At 46.6% G+C, this 27,972-nt stretch overlaps 1 protein-coding gene across 2 annotated transcripts; it reads left to right on the top strand.

The window, feature by feature from the left end:
- Positions 1-1,861: 1,861 nt before the first annotated feature.
- Positions 1,862-26,295, top strand: PEAK3 (PEAK family member 3). 2 transcript variants are annotated; one of them, XM_030218697.1, is made up of 4 exons: positions 1,862-2,122; positions 14,900-15,069; positions 20,892-21,478; positions 25,036-26,295. In XM_030218697.1, exons 1-4 carry the CDS (start codon positions 1,983-1,985, stop codon positions 26,125-26,127), a joined length of 1,989 nt encoding a protein of 662 aa, XP_030074557.1. In that variant the 5' UTR covers positions 1,862-1,982; the 3' UTR covers positions 26,128-26,295. The 2 variants fall into 2 exon arrangements, with proteins under 2 accessions (XP_030074557.1, XP_030074556.1); XM_030218696.1 differs by having other exon boundaries at positions 20,823-21,478.
- Positions 26,296-27,972: the final 1,677 nt, after the last annotated feature.

Genomic DNA, 27,972 nt, shown 5'->3' with positions numbered 1-27,972 from the left:
GGTGCAGCCACGTTCCTGCCCTGCTCTTCTTGCTCCTCCTGTCCTGTGCACGCTGACGCTCCGTTACATGAAACTGAGAAGGAGCATCAGTGTGCACAGGACAGGAGGAGCGAGAAGAGCAGGGCAGAGAACGCAGCTGCGCCGGAGACGGCGCTGAAGAAGGCTTCGGCTGGTGGGGGTTGGGGACCCTCGCCAGCAAAGGTATTTACGAGGCGAGGGGGTGCGCGGTGGGGGAGGTGGGGCGTGGTGTGGGGGGGTGGCGGCGGGGCAGCACTCAAAATGTGCCCCCAACCTCAGCCTCTCGCCCCCCTCCCACTGTAAGGTCTGGCTATGCCCCTGCCACGCGCTGAGGCCCTTTTTACCACAGCAGGTAAAAAGGATGCAAAAATGCATAGCCATGTGGTGAGATTGCTCTTACCGAATGGCCATGCAGGGGGTAGCTCTTACTGCCACCCATTGAGGTGGTGGTAAGGGCTCCCGTGCTAACCTGGTGGTAACTGGGCAGCGGAAATGCAAAAATATGGACCGTATGAGCACTTGTCGGTAAGATGGATCTGGCTTACTATAAGGGGGTATATCCTTGATAAAGCAAGTAGCGAAACATGATTCATGTTGGATAATTTACCCCTGAGCCAACATAAGTGTATTATTTAAAAATATTAGAAGTACATGTCAAGTTTATAGCTGCAAAATTCATAGAAGAGTTTAAAAATAAGCGAACAGAAAAGACCAGTGACGATGATGGTGCATAATTCTCAATGAGAAAGGTTTTAGTCACTGAGTAGCATCTTATGCTAAGGTTGTTTTGTTAACTCCAGCATTATTTTATAAATATATGCACAGGCTGTAATTCCAGCCAAACTGCACTTTCAGGGACATCTTTGTGCAGAGAACACAAAGGTAGGCCCAGTTTTGCAGACTTTTCAAATGTGTAACTCACGGACAATTTTAGAATGGTCAATTTCCACATGTAAAACAACCTTGGCATGTAGAACATGCTTAGAAATTCACCTCCTTTATTTCCTGCTGCCTCAGATACTTAGGGACCAAACAGGCTAATTTTGGTCCCTTTTACCAAGCGGCAAAAGGGGGCCTGCGCCGGCGTTGGTGCGTGTTTTTCACATGTGCCGAGGCCCCCTTTTACCACAGCAGGTAAAAGGTAGATCTTTCTTTTTTCAGGAAATGGCCATGCTGCAAGTAAATCACTTGCCACATGGCCATTTCGGGGGGGGAGGGGGAGCCCTTACCGCCACCCATTGAGGTAACGGTAAGGGCTGCCGCGCTAACCCAGAGGTAACCAGGCAGCACGCGGCACTGCCCAATTATTGCCGGGTAGACTCTGATGCTACAAAAATAAATATGTTTTTGTAGCTCCAGATATGACGGCGCGCTAGGGGTGGGAAGTACCGCAGGGCTGCTGCACTAGCCTGGCGGTACTTCCTGTTTAGTGAGCGGTAAGCCTACATTGGGCTTACCGCCACTTAGTAAAAGGGGCTCTTAGAATGTAAACTCTTTGGGAGAGGAACTTACACCTGAATTGTTGCAATCTACTTTGAGCTTACCCTGGAAAGATGGTCTAGAAATATAAATGTATTTGTATTAAAAATACTGGTTTGAAATCCATGGCAGTATAGGGAATTTAGGGGACTGAGAAGAGAGAAGGGGGGGGGAGGATGGGGAAGTGGGTTTGACGCAAATAAGGTACTTTCCTCCTAAAGAAGGAACATTGGTAGTTCTGAGACTAGTTGCGAAATAATGTTACAAAAACCAGCCCCAGCCTTAACCTGCAATTTTTTTTTATCTTCAGTCACCACATCAGGGTTCTTTATCCATATCAGTATTGCAGCAGCTCACGGAGACCATTCTGGCCACAGAACCTCCCCGGCTTCCTCCTGCCACTACTCACATATCAAACAAGGCACTCGGAGTACTAACTTTTTCAGAGGAGTTAAAAAATAGATTAAAACATGAATCGGTGACTAATGCGGAAAGACACAAAGCAGCTGAAAAGGTTCACAAGGCAGCAGATTCTTTCAGCATCGGACATGATTTCAAAGAATCTCATGAAGGAACCAAAGAATCCTGCTTCTATACCTCCTCCTCTGCCAGTGAAACAGCGCAGGTACTGTAGGGAGCGGAAAGCATGTTAGGACTATAATAGGTGTACCCAGGACACTTTGGGTTTTGTTCACCCCAGAAGGAGCAGATGGATGTAGCAATGGTATTGAATAAGGAGGAAATGCATGCAGTGTTTTCTGGTTTCTTTTAGTGACAGAGATGACTGTGCGGTTACTAGCAAGGTGTATGGGAAGAAACAGGAAAGGACGCACCTCGTAGGTTCCACCTAGAGAAAGGGAAGGAAAAGGGAAATGGGACTTGATATACCACCTTTCTGTGGTTTTTGCAGCTACAGTCAAAGCGGTTTACATAGTATATTCAGGTACTTATTTGTACCAGGGGGGTTAAGTGACTTGCCCAGAGTCACAGCTATACTCTCTTCATATTCTTTCTGTCCGATGTTCAAAAGGGTTTAACCAGGGGATTACACCTTGCTGAATGACCCAGCACACAATATTCAGTGACACTCAACTGGTTAATGCCACTGAATATTGCCGCTATCAATAATCTCCTCACTGGTTAGGTTAGAGACGGACCGTGGGCAGTGTCCACATATCCAGTTCTGGAGGCACTCTAGCCAGTCAGGTGTTCAGGATATCCACAATGAATATTCATGAGAGAGATTTGCATGCAGTGGATGTAGTGCATGTAAATGTCTCTCATGAATATTCATTGTGAATATCCTAAAAACTGACTGGCTGGGGTGCCTCCAGGACCAGGTTTGGGAACCACTGGTCTATATAACTGCTTAAAGTTAGGACAGCCTTTTTGCTATCCTAACTCTGGGGTCCCTTTACCAAGCTGTGGTAAAAAGGGCCCTGTGGTAGCGGTGGGGGCCATTTCTCCTGCATGCCAGGGCCCTTTTTCCCCCAGTGGGTTAAAAGCACCCCAAAAAATGGCAATGCGGTAAGAGTACCCTTACTACGTGGCCATGTGGAGGGGAGCACGTACCGCCACCCATTGAGGTGCTGGTAAGGGCTCCCATGGTAACCTGGCATTAACCGGGCAGCACTGGGTTAGTGCCATGGTAAAAATTCCAAAAATATTTTCTGGCAAACCTGAAATAGTTCATGCTTGAGCCAGAACTACCGCCGGCGGCTGCATTGGTCTGACGGTAGTTCCAGGTGCCACACAACCCTTTCGCTAAACTTAACTGGGCACTGGTCTGAATATCGGCCAGTGCCCGGTTAACGTCCAGCTGACTGCTGATACCCGGATATTCAATGCAGGGAGCCGCGCATGACCTGGCATTGAATATCTGCGACTGTGAGTGGCCCAGATGCCGCTTACCACTGTAGGCTGAATATCGGGTGTTTTTGTACTATAATCGCAGGACCCAGAGTAGGGTTTCTGAACCCAGAGGCTCTTAACTGGGAATTTGAGTCCAGTCATGTTAATTTGTCAAATGGAATCTGTGTCCTAGTGGGTGTGGGCACGTGCACAAGGAAAGCTTGCAGTACTGCTGCCTGTGCTGTGCCTGTTCTATGGAGGGGCATTTTGTGTGTTGAAGCCTGCACTGCTGCTTCTAATGCTGTCCCTGATCTGTGCTGGGGCAGGGTATGAGGCAGGGAAGTTTGCACTGTTGTTGAAATGGCAAACCTACTTGAATGGCAACTAGGCTCATCAAGTGTAAATATTTGAAAGGTATTAATATGCAAACAAACCTTTTCCAGAGAAGAGTATGCAACTATAGGACATGAATTGAGGTTACTTGGGGGTTCGACTTAATGTTAGGAAGGACTGTTTTATGCAGAGGGTGGTGGATGCCTGGAATGCACTCCCTTGGGGGGGGGGGGGGGTGGAGACAAAAACTGTAATGGAATTCAAGAATACATGCGATAAACACAAAGGATTCCTGTATGGAAACCAGTGCTTTTTTGTGCCGGTACGCGCCGGTACCGTGTACCGGTACCTTTTTAAACTTGTCCTCAGCTGACAGCACTCTCTCCGTACATCGGTATCTCTCACTGAACGGCTCCACTGTGGTTGGCGGCGGCTGAATTGAAGTGAAGCTACTGGCCCTATCAGCTTTGGCAGGCAGGCCCAGCAACAGCACGCACCCAATAGCAACAAAGACGTCACCTGATCAATGGCGCATGCGTGCTGTCAAGCCAGGTCCTGCTCTTGCCTGCCTCGTGCACTGCTGTTGGAGCGCACGGGAGAGAGAATGAAGAGAAGTGTGAAAGTGCTCACCAGCACCACTGCTCTCTCTGAGTCGGCTCCGAATAAAAAAGTGCCTGCAACAGGCAGGGTTCAGCTGAGCAGCTAAGGCTGTTTGTGCTGCTGTGTCCCTGCCCCTACCCCCCAGGACACATCAGAAAGGCTGGTTCAGCCAGGGCAGCAAGCAAGCTCCGAGTCTTGCCTGCCTCCTGCACTGCTATCAGATCCTGCTGGAGAGAGAAGGACAACAAAGAGAAGTGTGAAAAACAATAACATGCTCACCAGCACCACTGCTCCCTCCCAGTTGGCTCCCAAGTCCTAAAAAAGCACCTGCTGTGGGCACGCCCCCCCCCCCCCCCTCCAGGCTCTGGAAGCAAGGTAAGAAGAATGGGCCTGAAAAAAACTGAAGGAATGGGAATGGTTGAGGGGCTGAATGGGGGTGGGGGAAGGGGACAAAGTTGGAATTATGTTGGATGTGTAGCAGTGGCGTTCCTGGCCTGGATGGCACCCGGGGCGGAGCGCCGATGCACCCGCCCCCCCCCCCCCCCCCGCTAGATGACACCTTCCCCCCCCCCTCCGGTGAAATGACCCCCCCCCCCCGGGTGCATGCTGCTGGGGGGGGTGCCGCAGCGTGCGCCTGCTCCTCCACGTTCGCTCAACTTCGTTCGTTCACTGCAGCTCCCTCTGCCCCGGAACAGGAAGTAACCTGTTCCGGGGCAGAGGGAGCTGCAGCGAACGAACAAAGTTTAGCGAACGCGGAGGAGCAGGCGCGCACCGTGGCACCCCCCCAGTGGCGTGCACCTGGGGCGGACCGCCCCCACCGCCCCCCCCCCTTGGTACGCCACTGATGTGTAGGGGGGGAGATGCAGATGCCACGCTATGGAGGATGGGTAGGGCTTGGAGGTAGGGTAGGGCTGGTCTGGGCTACAGAGCTGGATGGGGGCTGGGAAGGTTAGGGCTGATTCTGGACTATATGGTATTGTATTTTGTGTTATTGCTGCTGCTGCTGCCATTCGAATTTCATAGACTTCCTACAATATTTCTATTTTATTTTTACCCCTGCCAAAATTCTGAGCATGTACCTGAGCAGGTGGCTGAAAAAAATATGGATGGCATGTGAGCTGGAACAGACCAGGGCTGAGGATCCTGTGTTTTCTTAGATTCTGTCCTTTCTCAGTCACTCAGTATGCCCATCCATGCCATCTACTCTCCCTTTCCATCCCTTACAGATCCTGTGTACTTGCTCCAAGCTTTCTGGAATTCAGACAGAGTTTTAATCTCCACCACCTCCACCGGGAGGCTGTTCCACAAATTTGCTACCCTTTCCATGATGAAGTAATTCCACAGGCAGTGTTGTGCTGGTAAAATTTTAACTACAGGCTCTCTCTCCTTGGGTATAGCCAGCCCTGTAATTTGGGGGGGGGGGTGCAGAGGTGGACTGGCCCCAGTCCACCTCTGTGCCCCCCCCAAATTGCAAGGCTGGCTATACCTGGGGGGGGCAATATAGTTTCTGTGGGGAACATCCTGTTTGTTATGTTTTATCAGTAAGAGATGTATTGGTATTCTAGGGACTGGTTAATATTCTCAAAGATGCTTTTTTATATGCTCTATGGCTGGTAAAGGGGGTGTGGCTACTGCAGGGTGTGGCTACAGTAGGGTGGAGCTATACACAGGGGCGGAGCATTTATAGTAGCCCCACCCCTAAGGTTGCCCTGTATGAGTACCGGCACCTTTTTTCTTACAAAAAAAGCACTGATGGAAACAGAACAGAAGCAAAACAACTTGGCCATACTTAAGCAACAAATCCATTAGTTGGGAAGAAAGGCTACTGTTGGCAGACTTCTAGTCTGTGTCCTGATTGTGGCTAGATGGATCTGATTGGGCTGGAGCGGGCTTTGACAGCAGCTCCAGTAGATGAAAATTAAACCATCGTCAGGCAGACTTCTACAGTCTATGCCCTGAAAATTTAAAGACAGCTCAAGATAAAGTGTGCGTTGTTTGGGCAGACTGATGGTATTTTGGAGTAAATATTCAGCCCTTTTTCCCAGCTGCAGTAAAAAATGGCCTAGCATGTACTAAATTCATGCGTCCAGACTACCACAGGCAACTTTTTACCACAGCTAACTATAAGGTTATTCCACACCTCTCCTACAAGTAATCATCAAAATCAGAGAGGGAACTCCTCCACCCTGGGAATCGAGTCTGAGCCCGCACTGATCATTGCTCTGCCACTTGTGTGCGTCGGTTCATATGAGAAGCTACCACTGAGGAAAAGGATCTTGGAATCATTATGCACAATACCCTGAAATGCAAAATCCAGTGTGTTACCGTGGTAAATTTTTCAAAAAGGCCTTTTTGCCTTTGCAACTGCCCCTTTCCGTTTCATTCTAATTTCCTCATTTTATCATGGGCTTTCTTTTCAAAGTTATTTGATTTTGTGGTAAGTTTACCCTCTGATAATTTTGTCACATTTGATTGCATCATGCTTACTATGACCAAATGGCTCCAGCACTAGGCCTCTGGAATCCACTGAGAACCAGATTTAAAGTAGCTCCTGCCAGTCATTGGTTTTAGGACCAGCTGCTCCATGAAGTCATTTATGACGTTAGAAACTTTACCTCCCTAGCACACCCTGAAACATTCACCCAGTCAGTATTAGAGTAACTATTAACATGTTTTTGGGGAGCCTGTCTAATGTCTGTTAATATTTTTTGGTCTCTCTCACCATACTACACTGTCTTTCAACAACAACAACAAAAACTATACAAAGCTTGTTTCTGCATAACTCTGTCAAAACTTTGACCAATTTCAATAAAATTTGGGATATATCTGTTCTGTCCTCTGACAGCCTCGCACTGGTTTATAATGTGATCCTAAAATGTGTTTAATGCCTTTACTGTTATTCTCATTTCTAAGGACCTTCACTGTTGTAGTTTCCTCAGCAAAGATATGTGAGCAAGGCATTGTGTGTAATGTAGTTCACAAGCAATGCAACCACACTTGTTTGGCTGTATAAGAACTGTTACCACTGGTTGTGAGGCTGCCCAGACCTCCTCTCTCTCTCTCTCTCTCTCTCTCTCTCTCTGCCAAGCTTGACTCTTTTGTCTTCCTGCTATCATTTCCTGGTCATTCTTACTATCTCTGTCCTGAGAGGTTAGCCAGGTATGACCTTTCCCTCCAATCAAGAGCCGTCCTCTAGGACCACCCCTTGCTACCCGATGGCAGGCTCTGTCCCCATTGGTCTCTGTCTGCTCCTCCTTGAGCCTGTGTGAGGCCTCAACACCCCTTTGTCCCTTTAACTTTCTGGCATTTGCATGCAGACACCTAAATCTATTCTTTTTATTGCTAGTCATAATCTGCTCACTTTTAGCAACTGATTCACTTAATTTGGAATCGTTCATATTTATCTATACCCAACTGGGCTCTCTCAACATCTCCAAATCTACTCTACCAAAATCAGGGATGGCCCAAGAAGGATGCGGGACAATATGCAGAGACTCACTGCAGAGCCTCAGATGTAAAAAATAGAGCCTGAAAGGCAGGGCAAGAAAATGGAGTGGGGGGCATGTGCAAAATACACAGTCACTCAATAGAAGAACCAGCCCTGGCAGGATCATCTATTTTTCATATTTTAAAGATATCTTTTGGAGATCTCTCATTTTGAAATATATTTCTCAGCAGTTGTTGGCTTTCCCCCAAGATCTGGTTGAGAACTGTTCTTTCAATTTTTTATTGTTAGCACCAGTTTCATTCTGGTTAAGATGGAGCCTATCCCAGTTTATGCTCCCCATTTTACAAAAGGTATCCTGAACTGATGTGCCATGCAGTGCACTGTGAGACAAACACCATCACCAACTAAAAGTCTATTATAGGGAGTTCAAACCAAACAGTATCGGAACCACCCAACTGAGTGGGACCAGAACCAGGACTGATGTCAGTGGGACCTACTGGGCTATGACAGGACTGTGTAGTGAAACATTCTGGCCAGAGCAGGTATGCAGCAAGCTGAAAGGGGCTATGGGACCCAGTTGCTCTCACCCAAGTCAAGAATTTCTAGTGCTGTGTGGATACTTCCCCTGGAGGACAGGCTAGAGCTGGTTTTTTTCCTTCATCAAGGCTCTTCCCACTTGATAGTTTCTCATGAAAGTGAAGATCTTCCTCTCTCCCTTCCTCATGTCACTAATTGGTCACGATCCTTTTGAAATTGTTAACAGCTCTGGTGCAAGGATATGCAATTCATCACCTGTGAGAAAAAACTGTCCAAGACAAATGAGAACCTCTCTTTGGCCTCCTCCCATGAACAATGTACAACTTGCCTTATCTCTAATTTGTGAAGTGCTCACAGTCTAAGGGCTGGAGTCCCAGTTCTCTCCCTTCTGCCTTTACAGTGTTTTTGCAACATTCTCCAAAAAACGAGCACTGACCACTTTGACAAGACCAAACCATCTTGTACACCATTCAGTTTGCACCATTCCTGTACCAGAATGACAGATTTAATGTAATTGACGTGAAGGGGCATAATCGAACGGAAACGTCTATCTTCATGGGCGTTTATCTCCGAGAACAGGTCCGTGAAGGGGCGGACCGAACCGTATTTTCGAAAAACATGGACGTTTATCTTTTTTTGAGCTGGGCGTTTTTGTTTTTCAGCGATAATGGAAAATGAAAGCACCCAGCTCAAAAACGAATAACTCCAAGACATTTGTTCGTGGGAGGGGCCAGGATTTGTAGTGCACTGGTCCCCCTCACATGCCAGGACACCAACCGGGCACCCTAGGGGGCACTTTAACAAAAAAAAAAAAAAAAGGTAAAACAGCTCCCAGGTGCATAGCACCCTTCCCTTGTGTGTTGAGCCCCCCAAATCCCCCTCAAAACTCACTGCCCACAAGTCTACACCATTACTATAGCCTTAAGGGGTGAAGGGGGGCACCTACATGTGGGTACAGTGGGTTTGGGGGGCGGTTTGGAGGGCTCCCATTTACCAGCACAAGTGTAACAGGTGGGGGGGATGGGCCTGGGTCCACCTGCCTGAAGTCCACTGCACCCCCTAATAACTGCTCCAGTGACCTGCATACTGCTGCCAGGGAGGTGGGTATGACATTTGAGGGTGAAAATAAACAGTTGTGAAACGGCATATTTTGTGGTGGGAGGGGGTTTGTGACCACTGGGGGAGTCAGGGGAGGTCATCCCTGATTTCCTCCAGTGGTCATCTGGTCATTTAGGGCACTTTTTGGGGCCTTATTCGTGGAAAAACAGGGTCCAGGAAAAGTGCCCTAAATTCTCGCTAAAAACGCATATTTTTTTCCATTATCGGCGAAAGGCGCCCATCTCTGATCGGCAGATAACCACGCCCCAGTTCCGCCTTCACCACGCCTTCAACACGCCCCCATCAACTTTGTCCGCATCCACGACGGAGTGCAGTTGAAAACGTCCAAATTCGGATTTCGATTATACCGCTTTATTCGTTTTTGTGAGATAAACGTCTATCTCCCGATTTGGGTCACAATATAGGTGTTTTTCTAGTTCGATTATAAGCAGGATAGTCACTTTAAAAAGAGGCAGATTTGGCTATCAAGTGCAGAACAGGCACAGCCCAACCATCTCCTTATCAAACACAACTCCTCTTCCCCCTACCGCCCCTCTCCCAACCACAAAAAAAGAAAAAAAACTCAGTTTGTGTAAGGGCAGTATTGAATGCTGGAAGTTTCAGTTAGACTGCGGTTTAACAGTCATATCCGCACTTCCTCTTCTTCAGAACAGGTTTCACACTTCTGTATAAATCAGTCAGTGTGCGTGAATATGTGTATGTATATTCATCCACTTTTCATGTACCGCAGGAGTTAGAGGATACTGAATTCAGATATAAGACCGGCCAGATTACTGTGTGGATTAATTTTAGATCCATCCCCTTTATAGAACTGTATTACTAAAATTTGCAATGATGCAGAGCCTTAAGATAAGAATTGTAAGTATTTGTAGAATGCTGACAAGGTGCACAGTACTATTACTAAGCTCTCTGCAATAGAGAGCCCTATATATTATCACAGGAAGGATAACTGGTTTACTGAAGGTTACAGAAAGAATGGTAGCAGGAGATCGGAATCAGTATTTCCCAGTTCCATCACGCTGTACTCTGACTACAACACTATACTGACAAAGCCATTCACTGCTATGATTTAATGGATGGATGAATTAGGCATTCTGGGCTTTTCACTAGGAATGGGGACTTAGGTGTAGGGATAAAGACTCTTTCATCCCTAAGTCTGAAGGACACAGGAATACAGAGCCTACCACCTCTAAGACTGCAGGGCTGCAGGGAGTTACAATGATCCCTGGCCTGTTACCTCTACAACTGGAGGGCTCAGAAGAGGGGTGCAGGGATACAGAGCCTTTAACCTATAGCACTGGAGGGTTTACGGCAGAGTTCTTCATTGCAAGGCTCCAGGGCCAGTGGTAAGCCCCATTGAACCTAGCTGCAACTCCCTGACTCTCTTCCCTCAATATACACACTTTTCTCCTACCCTTTTTTGAAGCTTGCTGCTGCTACTACTTCCCCGAACGACTGTTCTGTTTTGCTTTGGGACTGTGCAGCTCACAGTGAATTTCTGCCATGCAATGCCCAAATATCTATGTTATTCTCACAAGACTATGCAAACCACGAAGGAATTTGGATATTGCATGGCTCAAACTCACCTAGAGCTACATGTTGAAAGAAAACAGAGCAGCTGTCCCAGAGGTGGCAAGACTCTGTGGAAGTGAGACAGCATTACCAAACTGGGTGGAGATCCAGCTTGGAGAGTTAGGGGACAGGAGACTGGCAAAAATGGGGTTGAGAGAGAGTGTGTATTGGGAAGACAAGATGAGCTGAAGGAGAGAGTGAATTTCTGGAATCAGACCATTTTAGCTACAAATGTTGGTCTGAGTGGGCTGCAACAGCCAGAATGTATGCATCCCTGCAGGCAGTGGTGTGCTGGTAAATTTTTAACAACAGGCTCTCTCCCTGGTCCACCTCGGCGCCCTCCCCCATCCACCACTGCGCCCCCCCCCCCTCCACCTCTGCGCCCCCCCCAAAAAATTGCAGAGCTCGCTATAGCCGGGGGGGGGGGGGGGGGCAATGCATTACTCTCTCCAGAAAAAAAAATTAAATGATCCCAGGTTCCAATCTAATTCATGTTTAATGTGGGATAAAATGCCATAAATAAGTAAATAAATATAAACTTTTAATGTTGAGCACCTGATTCTCAAAGTGAACATATTCCAAACACTATAATAAAAATAAAATGATTTTTTTTTCTACCTTTGTTGTCTGGTGACTGTTTTTCTGATCATGCTGGCCCAGTATCCGATTCTGCTGCTATCTGTCCTCTTAACTCCGTTTCCAGGGCTTCCTTTCCATTTATTTCTTTCCTCCTTTCTTCTTCATTTCTGGTCCTCAGCTTCTGCCTATTTTCTTCATCCATGTGCAGTTTTTCTCCTCTCTTTCTTTTCCCTCATCTCATCTCCTTCCTCACTCTTCTCTCCCCTCCATCCATGTCCAGCATTTCTTCTCTCTCCCCTCCTCTCCCCTGCCCTGCATGCACCCATACCCAGCGACCCTCCTCTGCCCTGCCCTGCATGCACCCAGATGTCCAGCAGTGACCCTCCTCTCCCCTGCATGCACCCATGTCCAGCAGTGACCCTCCTCTCCCCTGCCCTGCATGCACCCATACCCAGCGACCCTCCTCTGCCCTGCATGCACTCAGATGTCCAGCAGTGACCCTCCTCTCCCCTGCATGCACCCATGTCCAGCAGTGACCCTCCTTTCCCCTGCCATGCATGCACCCATGTCCAGCAGTGTACCCTCCTCTCCCCTGCCCTGCATGCACCCATACCCAGTGACCCCCTCCATCCACCCATGCCCAGCAGCGACTCCCTTTTCCCCCCTGCCACCCCCTCCTGAGTTGTTTCGCGAATTCTTCTCCCTCCCTCCCGATCTGGTCCCTCACCACCCGCTTGTTTTTTGAATTCTTTGGGGCAGGCCCGCTTCCAGCACCGACTGTCCTCCCTTGCCGATTCACGCTTCAAAATGGCCGCCGAGACTTCAGCCGAAGTCTCGCGAGGCCGCCTCTGGAAGTCTCGGTGGCCATTTTTAAAGCGCGAATCGGCAAGGAAGGACAGTCAGCGCTGGAACGAAGCGGGCAGGCAAGACTGCCTGCCCCAAAGAATTCAAAAAACAAGCGGGCAGTGAGGCGGATCCGGATGGAGGGAGGAGAGCCAGAGCCGGCTCGCTATTTTCAACAACCGGCTCACAAGCCGGAAGAAAATTTAACAACCGGCTCTTGCGAGCTGGTGCAAGCCGGCTCCAGCACACCACTGCCTGCAGGTGAACCTCCCTCCATTGTGTGGAGGAGTGGCCTAGTAGTTAGAGTGGTGGACTTCGGTCCTAGGGAACTGGGTTGATTCCCACTGCAGGCACAGACAGCTCCTTGTGACTCTGGGCAAGTCACTTAACCATCCATTTCCCCAGGTATAAATAAGTACCTGTATATAATACGTAAGCCGCATTGAGCCTGCTATGAGTGGGAAAGCGTGGGGTACAAATGTAAGAAAAATAAAAAAAATAAAAGAAAATTTCACTGCCCAGAACACTGCGTACCAACCACTTTGTCCAGCAATGGCTCTGTCACCTCTAGGACTGGAGAACTCAGGGGATGGGTACAGGGATGCAAAGCCTGTCACCAATAAGTTGATGGGTTCAGGCAATTGGCACTGGAACACAAAATCTATATGTCACCTCTAAGATATGACATTTTCACTCTGCAATATGTGAACCACTTGAAGAAAAAGATGCCCCAGCAGTTCTTCACTATCTTTGCAAATGGGATTTTTGTCATGAATAAGTAGCACTGCTGTTTTAATAGCATCTGAAATGTTAATATATATATATAGAGAGAGAGAGAGAGAGAGAGATGCAGAGAGTAAATTTAAACAGCAGGAGTCACATGTATAGCACATTTATTCCAGAAAAAAACAAAATGAGAAAAATCCTTTAGCACATCTACCCCCGAGTTTGCCAAGTTAAATATTACAACAGGGGAGTGAACAGTGAAAAGAAGAAATAAGTGGGGAGAGAGGAAGAGATGTAGGAAGAAAGCATATGAACGAAAAGGTAACATGTTTTGTGCCAGGCTTGTGAGCTGAAATTGTCACAGAAGGTCAAAAAAAATATTAGCAAGACTGCCATCTAGTGGTCGGAAGCAACATTGCTAACAGCAAATTAGTATGCGTTCAGCTCTTTCATGCATCAGGAGGCGCTTTTCATCAACCCGAACAATCTCATGTAAACTTTCTACACAGTGTTTTGCTATGATTAAATAAGTAAATGTCTGATACATCAAAAACAGAAAGTACAATAGAAAAGTGGACTTGTAAGTAGCTTAAATCTGAAACAGTTTTCTAGCAAGTCAAAATGTGTGTAGAACAAATAAACTTCCAAAGGAAATAAAACTTTAAAGACATATTTATAGTACTAGTAGTAGTAATAATAATAATAATACAAAACAAGAAAGCTCCCAGATCTTGACCCACAGACATTATTGAAAGTCCAAACCCCAAATTCTGCCAAAGTACCTCTTCAGCCCTGAATTGAAGCTCCCGCTGTTCCAGTACAGCTCAGTCCTGACCTGAAGAACACTGTGGTATTCAGATGCTAAGACCATTTCTTTTAACAACACACCTTAGTTCTGCCATGCAGGGTGCCTACTATTCTAGCACTGATATTTTGGAGCCATCTTTTTGGGGGATTTAATTGTGGAAATTTTGTGATGGTTTTACAAACTGGTGTAACATTCACCTGGAACTAATTTGTTTTGTCCGCCTGTGTAACTTTTCACCCTTAAAGGTAGTTAGTGGAACTGTGAAGGGGTAGTGGGGTCTTGCTATGTGACTCAAAGATAACCTTTTCATACTAAGGGGCCCTTTTACTAAGCCATGTAAGTGTCTATGCGCACCCAACATGTGTCAAAATGGAGTTACCGCACACCTACCGTGTGGCTATTGGGGTAATTTCATTTTTGGCGAGTGTCCGATGCGCACATCCAAAAAACAATTTTTATTTTTGGATGCGCATATCGGATGCCAAGTGGCATTTGGCACGCATAGGTCATTACCGCCCGGTTACCAAGTGAGTCTTTACCGCTAGGTCAATGGCTGGCAGTAAGGTCTCAGACCCAAAATGGACGCATGACAATTTTGATTTTTCCGCACGTTCATTTTCGGCAAAAATTTTAAAAAGGCATTTTTTTACAGGTGCACTGAAAAATGATTCTGAGCGCAAAACCCAAGTCTACACTACCACAGGCCATTTTTCAGTGCACTTTTGTAAAATGACCCCTAAATGTGTGAGTAAAATCAGATCAGTACTAAACAATATTATCTCTAAATGAGGTCAGCACCCTCTTGTTTGGGGTAAGGAAGGTGTTTGCTGGCTCAGCTCAAACCACTGTTTTCCTTTTTTTCTTTGCTGTTTAATTCTTTTCCCAGCTAGTTGTTTGTTTGCTAAACTCAAATTAAGTGACTTGTAAACCATATTTTAAAACCTCCTCGCCTCTTTTTTTTTTTTTTTTTACCTTTTCCATCCCAGAGAGCTCTTTGCAGCTAGCAGAATAAGCAGCCGAGACAGTGGCAGTGGCTGGTCAGGCAGTAGTGGTTCTTTGGATCCAGATTTATCCCTATTCATTCCAGAGGTGGATGCTTATGCACAACAAGTTGGGTTTGACAGGACCTGGAACCAGTTTTCACACAGTAATGCAGGTAAATAACAGTTTCAAAGAATAAAATAATACTTATCATTTTTATAATACTACTGAATATATATAGTGTTGTACAGTGGTAATAAATATTTCAAGTACAAAATGTCCATGATATCTGAAGTAATAAGAGATAAAGTGACTTGCCCAAGGTCACATGAAGGGCAATTCTATAACCTATAGTGATGTGAAAAAGTATTTACTCCCCTGATTTTCCCTGTTATATGTCTCACTGATTGGCTTCTGATCTTTAAACAAAATGTAATATTAGACAAAGGGAACCTGAGTAAACAATTTAGTAAAGGAACAAAGTTATCTAACACAGATATCTCCCATCTAAAAGTAACTGTCTCCTTAGTTACTCAATCAACCATTTGACCAAATTTAATTGGAAAGTTAGATTCAGCTGATTGAACACAGGCTTGATTGTACCCAACCCTGTTGAATCTAGCCTTACTATATATTGAACATGAGAGTGAAGTAATCACTCAAAGTTTCTACCAGTATGTTAAATGCCATGGTCAAAGGAAATTCCAGAAGAGATGAAAAAAAAAACAAAAAAGAAGTTGTTGAAATATATAGCATATAGCTGGGGGAATGAATAAGTATCATGTGCCTGTTTTAAAAACTCGATTGATTGATTGATTGTATTTGTAATGGTGTTAAGTTATGTTGCAAGTTTGTTTTGTTCTTTATATTATGAGTGTAACTTTGTAATCTGCTAAGAACTATGGATTAAGCAGAATATAAGTTTTATAATAGATAGATAGATAGATAGATAGATAGATAGATAGATAGATAGATAGATAGATAGAATATCAGTCTGGAAAGGGTTACAATGCCATATCTAAAGCTCTAGGAGTCCACCAAACCACAGTAAGTCATTATATCCAAATGGAGAAGACTTTGAATTATGGAGAATCTTCCCAGGAGTGATTGGCCTGTCAAAATTACTCCAAGGATGTAGTGACAATTCATCTGGGAGGAGTCAAAACATTCCAGAAGAACACCCAAAGAACTGCAGGCTCTCTAGCCTCAGCTAAGGTCAGTGATTATGACCCCACAATAAGAAAGGGACTGGGCAAAAATGGGATTCATAGGAGAGTAGCAAGGCAGAAATCACTGCTGTTCAAGAGTAACATCAATGTTCATCTCACATTTGCAAAAACACACCTGGATGATCCCCAAGCCTTTTGGGATAATGTTCTATGGACAGATGAGTCAAAAGTGGAATTCTTTGGGTAACACAAATCCCATGATGTCTGGCATAAAGCAAATACAGCATTCTACAGTAAGAACATCATACCAACAGTCAAATACAGTGGCAATAGACTGAAGATGTGGGGATGCTTTGCTGCCTCAGGACCTGGAAAACTTGCCATTATTGAAAGAACCATGAATTCTGCACCGTACCAGAAAATTCTTAAGAAGGATGTTCAGTCATCTGTCCATGATCCAGGGCCGCCAAGAGGGGGGGTGCAGGGGGGACAGAATTCCCCGGGCCTCCAAGGGGGGCCTGGCACCGCAGTCCCTGGTCTCTCCCACCTGCCCTCCCTCTCCGTCTGCCACCGGGCCCCCTGCATTCAAATTGGCAGAGCTTCACTTCCATGTGAAAGCTCAGGGGCAGATCACCTCCCTTCGGGCCTTTCCTCCCTGTGTCCCGCCCTCGTCTGATGTAACTTCCTGTTTCCACGAGGGCAGGCCCGAAGTGAGGCGATCTGCTGCTGCACTTTCACATGGAGGTGAGGCACTGCCGATTTGAATGCAGGGGGCCCGACGGCGGATGGAGGGTGGCTGTCGACGGGTCTGGGCAGGTGGAGACTGGGGACTGCGGCGCTGGCGGCCTAAGTAGTGATTGGGGGGGGGGGTGGCGGCCTCGGGGAGGGGCAGCAGTGGGCCCCGGGGGCAGCCTTGCCCCAGGCCTAGCTCAGTCTCTCGGCAGCCCTGCCATGAGCTGAAGCTGAAGTGTAACTGTGTTATGCAGCAAGACAATGATCCAAAACACAAAAGCAAGTGAATAAGGAGAAACAAAATTAAAGTATTGAATTGACCTAGTCAAAATCCTGACTTGAACCCAACAGAGGTGCTGTGGCAGGACATGAAGTGAGTAGTTAATGCACAAAATGTGTCTGAATTAAAATAGTCATTCAGAAAGAGGTATTGGAGCACACAGTCAAAAGCAGCGATGACTTGACCCAACTCTAGTCAACACTTGTCTCCAAAGGCTTGTCTGAAAAGCCAAGCTTTTATGTTGGTCTTGAAGCTCTTAAGAGACAGATCACTACGTAAGACATGGGGCAGAGAGTTCCAAATGTGAGGAGAAAGGAACAAGAAAGCAAGATGTCTAGTTGTCTCTAGTTGGGCAAATTTAGGACTTGGTAGAATTAGACAGTGGTCGTTTAAGGAATAAAGGACACTGGTAGGGGAGTAGGGGATAGTTAGGCGGGAGAGATAATCAGGGGAGTCTAGCCAAGAACCTTAAAAGGGAACCTGGGCATCAAGGTTTCATTATAAAATAGACTCCTACTGCGTATCTTTGGGGCTCCTACTAAGCAGCGGCAGGCTCACTGCGGGCTTGCCACACAGCAATCCAGATCTATCAGCGGCCCAACTTGGGCGCCGGTGGTAGTTTCACCATCAGCGAGCGGCATATCCGGCACTAGCGAAAATATTTGAAAAATATTTCTGCAGGGTGCGCTGATCGGTTACCACGGGAGCCCCTACCGCCATCTCAATGGGTGATGGTAAGCGCTTCCCCTTGAAATGGATTCACTGAACGGTAAGGGTTAGGTGCCGAACGCAGCATTGAAGAGGTGGGCTTTAAGCAAAGACTTGAAGACGGGCAGGGAGGGGGCTTGGCGTAAGGGTTCTTCTGATGCCAGCAACAGCTTCCCCCTGGGGAGGGAGGGGGAAATTTAAGTTAAAATGTTTCTATATTTACATTAGGTAGGCTGGGGGGAGGGGTGGAGAGTGTTTGGATAGAGGGTATTGCTGTTGTGGTGGGGGGGGGGAGGGGATCAGAAACAGGGTCATTTAGGGGAAAGGGGGATCAGAGGGGCTGGGAAACATTTAAAAGTTATTTGGGTCCCGGCTGAACATAGGCTGGGACCCATATAAAATCTGGCAGCCACCGGTTTTCTAATTAACCCCAGATAGTCAGTGCCATTGCCAGCACATGGCTCGGCACTGAATATCTTGGGCTTACTTAGCCGTCTCGGTCAGCTTTAAAAAAAAAAGAAAAGCTGACTTCTGCCAATGAATTGATATTGGTTGATCTGGGAATGTCCCTATGAATGACAGGGGCGTAGCTAGGTGGGGCCATGGGCCCCCACAGATTTAGCCCTGGCCCCCTCTACTTTTGATCCTCCCCTGCCACCGACCCTCCCCCACCACTTTCAACCCCCCCCCCTCCCGCCACCAAACCTTCCCCGCCGCCGCTGCCAGGTACCCCCCGCCAGCCGAAGTCTTTTTCAGCGCAGGTCTCCGGCGCGTTCACTGATCTGTTTCAGGAGTCAGGACTCACAGAAACAGATCAGCAAGCACGCCAGAGACCGGCGCTGAAGAAGACCAGCTGGCGGGGATTGGGGACCCCCGCCAGTAAAAGTACCTGGTGGCGGCGGCAGCGACGGAGGAGGGTCGGCAGCAGGAGGGGGGTGAAAGTGGCAGGGGAGGGTCGGCAGCGGGGGGAGGTTCAGCGGCGGGCTAAACTGTACCACCCTAACTCAAGCTCTGGAACCCCCCTCCCGCCGAGGTCTGGCTACGCCCCTGGTGAATGAATAGTTATACTTTATGCAATTTACTTACAATTAACTTCTTTGTGAATACTTGTGCTCCTCATCCAGGCCTCACAGATGTGCAGCTAGGCTCTGGTGGCTCCAGCAACCCTGGTAGAACTATATATATATATATATATATATATATATATAATTTATTTATTTTTGTATTTTCATGGTTTTGTGATAAACTAAGGGGTCATTTTACTAAGGTGCGCTGAAAAATGGCCTGAGGTAGTGTAGACGCATGTTTTGGGCGTGTGCAGAATTATTTTTTAGCGCACCTACAAAAAATGTCCTTTTTTTTTGGCCAAAAACGGGTGTGCGACAAAATGAAAATTGCCGCGCATCCATTTTGGGTCTGAGACCTTACCGCAAGCCATTGACCTAGCGGTAAGGTCTCACATGGTAACCAGGCAATAATGGTCTACGTGCGTCAAACGCCACTTGATACGCGTAGCTGCCACGTGCCAGAAAATAAAAAATATTTTGCGGACGCGCACCAAAATTAAAATTACCGCAAGAGCCAAGCGGTAACCAGGTGGTAACTCCAATTTGGCACGTGTGTAGGCGCCTACGCGGCTTAGTAAAAGGGCCCCTTAATTGCTTAATTGTTTCTATCACTCCCAATCCCTTTACTCCCTGATTGTAGTTTTGAGGAAGAGCCAGGGGGGTGCAAGTAGGGCACCGGGGCGCCACCTCATCTCTTGCTTCAGGCAACAGATTGACTGAGCTGCCCCTGGCAGTGATATTGTGGTATTTCCTCTAGAAGTCTCAGCAACCATGTTGGTTAGCGCGGGAGCAAGTGGGCATCAGTCTCACCCCTCTAGGCCCCAGGGCCCTCCAGTAAATTAAATCTGGTGACTAGGGGAGGAATGGGGGTCTTGCACCTGGCAGGGCTATTGAGAGGGCCTTGTGCATGAGGAGGTTCTCAGGGAGGCTGCCACGTGACGGGCTTCTGCTAGCATGTGTGGGCCTTTCCCTGTGGAGGGATCCAGGGGTCAGCCTGTGTACAGGGAGTGTTAGCCTTTGTGTGGGGATTTTGACTGGCAAGGGTTAGTCTTTGTGTAGGGGAGGGGGTCAGACTGGCAGGGTGATAGGTGCTACTGCAGATCTGCAATGTTTGGCACTGCCACATCTGAAGAGTAAAATCACCACAAAGACATGGTAGTGCTAAATCTGACATGTTCAGGTGCCTGTTGAGTCAGTATCTGTATTTTTAGCATTTGATTTTGCGAAATAGTGCTTCTGCGGGACGGGCCAATGCAGGAACATCCATGTAAGCATTTATTGTAGAAGAGGTAGGAGTAGAAGTGGAGGAGTAGCCTAGTGGTTAGTGCAGTGGACTTCAATTCTGGGGAACTGAGTTCAATTCCCACTGCAGCTCTTTGTGACTCTGGGCAAGTCACTTAACCCTCCATTGCCCCTGGTACAAAATAAGTACCTGAATATATGTAAACCACTTTGAATGTAGTTGCAAAAACCTCAGAAAGGTGGTATATCAAGTCCCATTTCCCTTTCCTCCCCTTTGACATATCATTTTCTAAAATGCCTGATTTTGGACGTCCTGACCTGGACATCTCTAGAAAAGCTTTTTTGACCTTTAAAAAATGCTGTTCATAGCAGGAATAAACTCTGCTTTTCAAATCTAGATGAAAGCAGTTAGAAAAAAAAACGTTTTAATTAAGTGCCTCTAAGGTCCATAGTTCCACATGCAATTCGCTTCTAAAGGGTTAGTTCTGCTTTTCCTAGTCGGGATTGTGATGCTTTCTTCTGAAACACCACTTTGGTCTCTCTAAAGTCTATATTGCTATAGACAACATGCACATTATCTTTCTTCCTCTAGTCTCAGCCAAAGTTTCCTGAATTAATAATCTTACTCTGTATCTTTTTCTTTCGCACATATGGACAATGTCACACTTTACAATTCTGCACTACACATTTTCAATATGAATTATTATGTGGCTTTTCTACATCTTTTTAGGAGAATTTCAAGGCTACCTGTTACCATCTAATTTCAGTCAAGGACATTCTTCAACATTTTCCTCCATAGACTTACCACCTCCACCTTTGCCAAAAAAAACACTGAACAGGACTAATTCCTTGCCTGAAGTGAAACATTCTCCTTACCTCAAAAAGCTTCCACTGTGTCCAGCAGTAAGCCAAAATAATCCAGTCTCTGGTAAAAGAGAAAGCTACAGCACCCCTTGCAGTCCTATGAGCAGAGAGATGTTCAGTTCTTCTGTAACAGTGGAAAAGTCCCAGATCAAGTTTGGGAGACTACCCAAATCTCAAAGGCTTGATGAAGCTGTGCCCAGATCCACCGAGGATACTCCACTTAACATCAAAGAGGTGACCTTATCCACTCCTGATCAGGAGCTTAATGTCTTCTTCAGCAATCTAAAAAGTAAGGAAGAGATTTATGATAAAGTAGTCCAGTGCCACTTGGTGTCCCTATGCCATATAGGCACAAAACTGCAGGAGATACTGAACAGAGAAGAACAAGTGGGAATGGCACCATCAGTAGAAAAGTGGATGGATTTTGACCAACTGGATGCAGAGGCATGCTGTGAAGCAGGTGATGCCTGGTACTATCGAGTCCGCCAGACTTCGGGTTCCAGGAAAATACTGGCAGCCAAGGTAAGAATACAGATTAATTAGGAATGTCTTATCTGATGCTAAGGTGACATCTGACTTGAGGTCATAATGAACAAGTAAACTAGTCCTAGGTTTTCAATTCCCATTTCTAAGGATTTCAGATAGAGAATGCTTTTGAACAAGAGTGGGAAACCATGAGTGGCTTAGTTGTTTCATATGTCCTGGAAACAGGTGGTCACTCTGTCTATACCGAGGCCTCTCAAATCTAGCCTGAGGTCCCCACAGTCAATGCTCCCTCTAATTCTTTTTCTAACTGAGCAGATGATTTAACAACTTGAATGGCGTAAAAACAAACCAACAAACAAAAAGCCTCTAGTACAGGATTCATAGGATGTCAAATGGTCTTGTGACAACTAATTGATTGACCAAAAAAGCCCATGTCATCTGAGCAACATGAATCTCTCCACTATCAAGCACATTGTGACATAGTAACATAGTAAATGATGGCAGATAAAGACTCGAACGGTCCATCCAGTCTGCCCAAATTTTGTGAAATACAAAACCTCAAAAACAAATCCTGACTTTCAAAATATATGTAGAAAACATATCATATAACAGTAGTACTAATCCTTTGATTTAAACAACAAGAACCCTATCTATGAATAAGCAGTACTACAAATATTTCACTGAGCCCCAAAGCTCCAATACATCTACAGATCTCTACACACAAACTAAATACAAACAGAATACTGCACCTCAGTCATGTGTAGAACGCAAACAGACCCTCACCCAATGCGGAACAAGGGATCACATAGAAATATAAAGACAAAAAATTGAACTGGGAACCCTAAGAAGTTAAATTCAGAATGTACTGCAACACTGGAGAAATAAAAACAGAAATGCATTTCCTCTTATACTGTTACGGTAATGCCATAACAGATTTCTGTAAACCACATTGAGCCTGCAAATAGGTGGGGAAATGTGGGATACAAGTGCAATAAATAAAATTAAAAAAAAAATCTGTACAGTCCGTTCAGTCTGCCCAACAAGATAAACTCATAGCATAGGGTATGATGTGATACTTCATATGTATATCTGATGTTGATTTGTCCTTGCCTTTTTCAGAGAATAGACCATAGAAGTATGATGAGCACTGTCCTTGTTCTAAATCTTCTGAAATTGTTATTGAAGTCCCACTCCAGCCCATCCAAATCTGTCCAGCCACGATCAGGGCACAGACCATAGAAGTCTGCCCTGCACTGGCTTTGCTTCCCAGTTACTGGTGTTGCCATCTAATCACTGCTAAAATTCTATGGATCCATTTCTTCTAAACAGAATTCTTTTGTGTTTATCCTTTGCATTTTTGAATTCTGTTACCATTTTCATCTCCACCACCTCCCGTGGGAGGGCATTCCAGGTATTGTCACCCCCTGATAACTCTCTTTCCAGTGGCTGCTGTCCATTTGTCATTTCTCTTCTTATCTTGTTCCATTTCCTCACTACATCTGTCTCTGACATACTGATATTTCCCTTTTAGCTCTTTCCTCCCTTTCTTTGGTTTTTTCCTCTATCCAATTTTCACCTTCTCACCCTCCAGTCCTCTATCTCCTTTATTTTTTTTAACTTTTTACCTACCTATCAACTATTTATCTCCTCTTACCTCGTAGCTCTCCCATTTCCTGTCTCACCCCTTCCATGGCCTCTTATTTCCTTCTGTCTTTCATCTGCTTCACATTACCCCCTTTTTACCCTCTGTACTCAGTTTTCTTCTGTCATTCATCTCCTTGACAGCCCCATGTCCTCTCTCACATGTTCCACCATTTTCAATCTTAAAATCTCCCCTCCCTCCTCCTTTGCAGAGCAGCATCTCCTTCCTCCACCTCTCTCCCCTCCCCCTCCCCCCCGCCCATGGTCCAGCATCTCTTTCTCTTCCCCCCCCCCCCCAGGTCTAATATATCTCTCTCTCTTTCCTGCTGTCCTTCTTCCCCTGTAACCCAGTATTTTCCCCTTTCTCTGAACATCTCCCCCCCTAGTTTACTGTAAAACTGTCTTTCCCTCTAGAAGTTGCCAACAGCAGCAGCAATTCACATACACTGTATGTAGCCAGTCCTATAGCCTTCCCTCTGCCATGTCCCAGCCCTTTGATGTAACTTCCTATTTCTGCTTAGGTAGAACATGGCAAAGGGAAGACTCGAGGACTGGTCTTAGGCAATGTATGTAAATCACCATGGCTACCGGCAACCTCTACATAGAAAGATAGTTTTTATGGTAGACCGGGTGAGGGGGGGAGTTGTTGAAAGAGAGGGGGAAATGCTGGACTGTGGGCAAAGGAAGAAGTTGAGACAGGGGGTAGATGTTGAACTTGGGGGCAGAGGAGAGGGGGAGAGAGATGCTGGATATGGGAAAAGGGGGCATTGCCCCCCTCCCCATTGCTCTGGGCCCTTGGGCACTGCCTGGTTACATGAATGGTCAGTTCATTCCTGCCTCTAAGTTTATTACATGGCAGACCAAAATTGCTATGGCGCAAATTTAAAAAAGTTTGCGGCCATGCAGCTTAGAGAAAACAGTGCCCACAGCTATTTGGGTTTTCAGGATAATGCTTTCTCAGTCAGGGCATCTCAACTGTGGAATGCTCTGTTTTGTAGTTTACTCAAGGAGGCTCAAAACATTTCTGTTTGTATGTGCATATGGATGACTGGGGGTATTGTGTATGACTGATTATTAATAGATAGTATTTTATCTGTTGTTGTTTTTTATATAATTGTATTATATACTGACTCTCCAATACATGCAAACTATCATGCAAATATCCCATGGACATCCTGAAATCCTGACCAGGTGTGGGGTGCTAGAGGACAGGTTTGGGAAGCACTGCCCTATATCGCAAAATATTTGGGACTGTTATTCCTTTGACTGTTCTTACTCCATCCCCTCTCCCTACCCCCCCCCCCCCCCCCCCCACACACACACACACACACTCACATACACGCACGTACATTTCATGGAAAAGAAATGCCTAGTCTGTCCAGTAAAGTGGTTAGGGCTGTAACTTCCACTCTGTAATGGTTATTCCCCTCCATGTTTTTTTGAAGTGTGAAAGTAATTTGTGTTTTGCTATGAGCAGAAATACATAAAAGACTTTCACAAAATGTGTTTAAGAAATGGAACCTCTCCTGAAAGCAGACATCATTTCCACTTCTCAAAAAGACGCACCTGCTGAAAGAAGTTGGGGCTTCCAATACAAGGAGACAGGTTGGCCACAGGCAAAACAAGAGGACTATTCCAGAAGGAACTGAGGTCTTGGCCAGAAGGAGATTGGATCTCCACTGGAAGAAGAATGGATCTTCACTTGAAGGAGAAAATACCTTAGGTGGAAAGATGTATATGATACAAAGACCAAACAAAACTGGTACTTTGTCCCTCTCGCCTCTCCTGCTCATTTCTCTCCAACCCTCAATCTCCCATTCCCACTGCCCCCAGTACTGCTGATGCTGCATATGCTTTTTTTCTGCCCATACTCCCATTCTGTTCTTGTAGTTAGCGCTCTCATCAGCATAAATTAAAATGGTGTTTTGTTTTATTTTTATTCATCCTCACAGGTCCACAAGACCACAAAGTTCAGGTCTACCTCTTCAGATCCCAGTGGTCTCAGCATACAAAAATCAGTACATCCCCATTTCAACATCCAGCAGCTGAGTGATTGCTTCACAACCACCGTTCCTAGCAGCACCCCATCACCTACACAGACTGCAATCTCAGTAACAGAGTTGAATTTAAACCCCAGTGGGCAGAAGGCAGAGGAAGCAATGACCAACACTGGAGCATCCTGCCTGAGCCACCAACTGCTGCTTACACAGCAGGTTCCTTACCAGAATCTGGCAGATTGGCTTGAGGAATCTCAGGACCTCCACAGGTCCCACCCTGAGGACTATGAACATCTTGCTTGTCTTCTCCTCCTCCAGTTATGCATGGGACTAGAGCACCTGAAGAAACAAGGCATCGTGCACCGCAACCTGCGCCCAGAAAACTTGCTTTTGATCCAGTGTTCATCTAGCCAACAGGTCAAGCACCAGTCTGAACAAACATCCAAGGTGCTTCAGCTACCCCGACTTGTCATCAGTAATTTCTCCAAAGCCACACAGATTACAACAGCACTGGAAGTCACCAATGCCACAAACCTGTCCCCAAATCATGCCAGACTGGAACCAGAACTGCTTTCTAAAACCAATTACAGAGAAGTGGATAATTTTCAGGTGGGCATTTTAATCTATGAAATGCTGCACAAGGAGAATCCTTTTGAGAATTGCCCACAGCTTGACCAGGACTATAGCAATATAGAGATGCCTCCTATCTCAAGGCAGTCTGTGTATTCTGAAGGTCTCCAGAGGCTGGCTCTCCTGCTGCTCCACCCTGACCCTTGCAGGAGGCTACCTATCCAAAAGGCCACGTCAGCCCTGCAGGTCTTACTGTGGGGTCCATGGCAGGAGCTATTTGGGGACACCCCTGTAACAGCACTTTTGCTGGAAAATTGGATGGATATTAAGAGGGCATTGCTAATGCAGAAGTTTGCAGAGAAGCTGGTAGAGGAGGATGGAGAAGCAACATTAGAGGAATGGCTATGCTGCCAGTACCTCACAAATATTACTGAAACAGCCCTCAAGAATACAATCCACCTTTTACACACTCAGTAAATCCAGAGGGAAGAAGCTTCCCACATAGTGGGTGATTTTTAAGAAGGAAAAGCAATAAACATAATTTTATCAGTCTTACCAAAACTTCTCAAATGACATGTTAACTTTCAAATATTTAATCAACACGTTTATAAGGCAAAGTCTTTTTATGGTGATTGTGGCTTTTATTTCCTACTAGTAAAAAAGGCCCGTTTCTGACACAAATGAAACGGGTGCTAGCAAGGGTTTCCTTGGAGTGTGTATGTTTGAGAGAGAGTGTGTGAGAGTGACTGTGTGAGAGAGAGTGAGAGTGACTGTGTGAGAGAGAGTGAATGTGCGAGTGTGTGTGTGTGACAGAGAGAAAGTGAGACTGGGTACGAGTGTGTCTGTGAGAGAGAGAGTGTGTGTGATTCTCCTCTCTCCCCTGCCCCCCTGCAGCACCCAGCAATTTTCCTCTGTCCCCTGCTCCCCCTCCAGCCACCCAGCGATTCTCCTCTCCCCTGCCCCCCCTCCAGCCACCCAGCGATTCTCCTCTCTCCCCTTCCCCCCCTTCCAGCCACCCAGCGATCCTCCTCTCTCCCCTGCCCCCCTCCAGCCACCCAGCGATTTTCCTCGCTCCCCTGATTACGTCCGTCGAAGCAGCCACGTTATTGAAAGCCCTGCCCATCTGTAGCCTTCCCTTCGAGTTCGTTCCCTCAGAGTCCCGCCCTCGCAGAAAGAGGAAATGACATCAGAAGGTGGAACTGAGGGAATGAACTCGAAGGGAAGGCTGGAGACGGGCAGGGCTTTCAATGACGCGGCCGCTTTGATGGAGGTAATCAGGGGAGTGAGGAGAATCGCTGGGTGGCTGGAGGGGGGCAGGGGAGCGAGAATCGCTGGGTGGCTGGAGGGGGGGCAGGGGATCAGGGCTTGCTCCTGCTGTTCTTTTTTGCCGCTGCCGTTCAGCTGTCACTGGTGTCCACGAAGGGCTGAAGCTGCTCCCGCGGTACATTTCTGTCACAGATTGACAGAAGCGTCCTCGAGATCATCGTCTCAGCCCTCTCTTGTTTATTTTGGTCGCACGCTTCCCATCTCCCTGCTTCAAATAGGAACATCTCCTGACGTCAAGCAAGCAGGCTTCCACTGTGGGAGAGTGACGTCAGGAGATGGTTACGAACGCAGGCAGAGACATTGGAACATTGCAGGAGCAAATTATTATATTAGAAGAGGTCCTTTTACAAAGCTGAGCTATAAAGTGGCCTGCGCTGTTTTTAGCATGTGGGTTTCCTGCACGCTGAGGCCACTTTTAGCACAGCTGTAAAATGGCCACAATTTTTTTTTTTTTCCATTAATGCCTCACGCTAATTTCCCAATTAGCGCATGGCCATTACCACAGTGCATGGCCTATTTTGTAGGCAGTAAACTCACACTAATCAACAGCACTCTTGTGATTTGCCTGTGCTAACCAAATAGCACAGGGCACGCCAACTTTCTGCCCCTCAAACACGCTCCCACGCTAAAAAATATTTTATATTTTTTAGCTTGGGATTAGCAGGTGCCAATCCCACAACTACGCATCCCACGGTAATGCCACCTATGCGCATGTGCCGCCACCTTGCTGCTTGCATGCAGTGCCACTGCCAGAACAGGAATGATGCAGATGATTGTCATTGTCGCCTGCCTGCCAGTGTACCAAAAGTGAAGAACAGACTGCTGCTGTGAGCTGCCCGGTGTCTGAACGCCACACACTCCCCATCTCCCGTCCCCACACTGTGCTGCCTGCAGAAGTGCTTGAAGCCAGGAGGAGAACGCCATCCAGAGAGCTGCTTAGCGCAGTGGCCGTTGTGGTAGTAACTTAATCAATGTTACTTACCACAAGGCCGCTGT

The sequence above is a fragment of the Microcaecilia unicolor genome, chromosome 11 (assembly GCF_901765095.1).
Source record: "Microcaecilia unicolor chromosome 11, aMicUni1.1, whole genome shotgun sequence".
NCBI classification, from domain to species: domain Eukaryota; kingdom Metazoa; phylum Chordata; class Amphibia; order Gymnophiona; family Siphonopidae; genus Microcaecilia; species Microcaecilia unicolor.
Note: the sequence above shows the minus strand (reverse complement) of the source record. Positions and strands in the feature narration are given on the sequence as shown.

Excerpts from the sequence above, each read along its gene's own strand:
- PEAK3 (XM_030218696.1), top strand. The coding sequence starts at position 1,983 with ATGCGGAAAGACACAAAGCAGCTGAAAAGGTTCACAAGGCAGCAGATT. Across the intron at positions 2,123-14,899 it reads CTGCCAGTGAAACAGCGCAG|AGAGCTCTTTGCAGCTAGCA; the intron begins GTACTGTAGGGA and ends TTTCCATCCCAG. Across the intron at positions 15,070-20,822 it reads GTTTTCACACAGTAATGCAG|GAGAATTTCAAGGCTACCTG; the intron begins GTAAATAACAGT and ends ACATCTTTTTAG.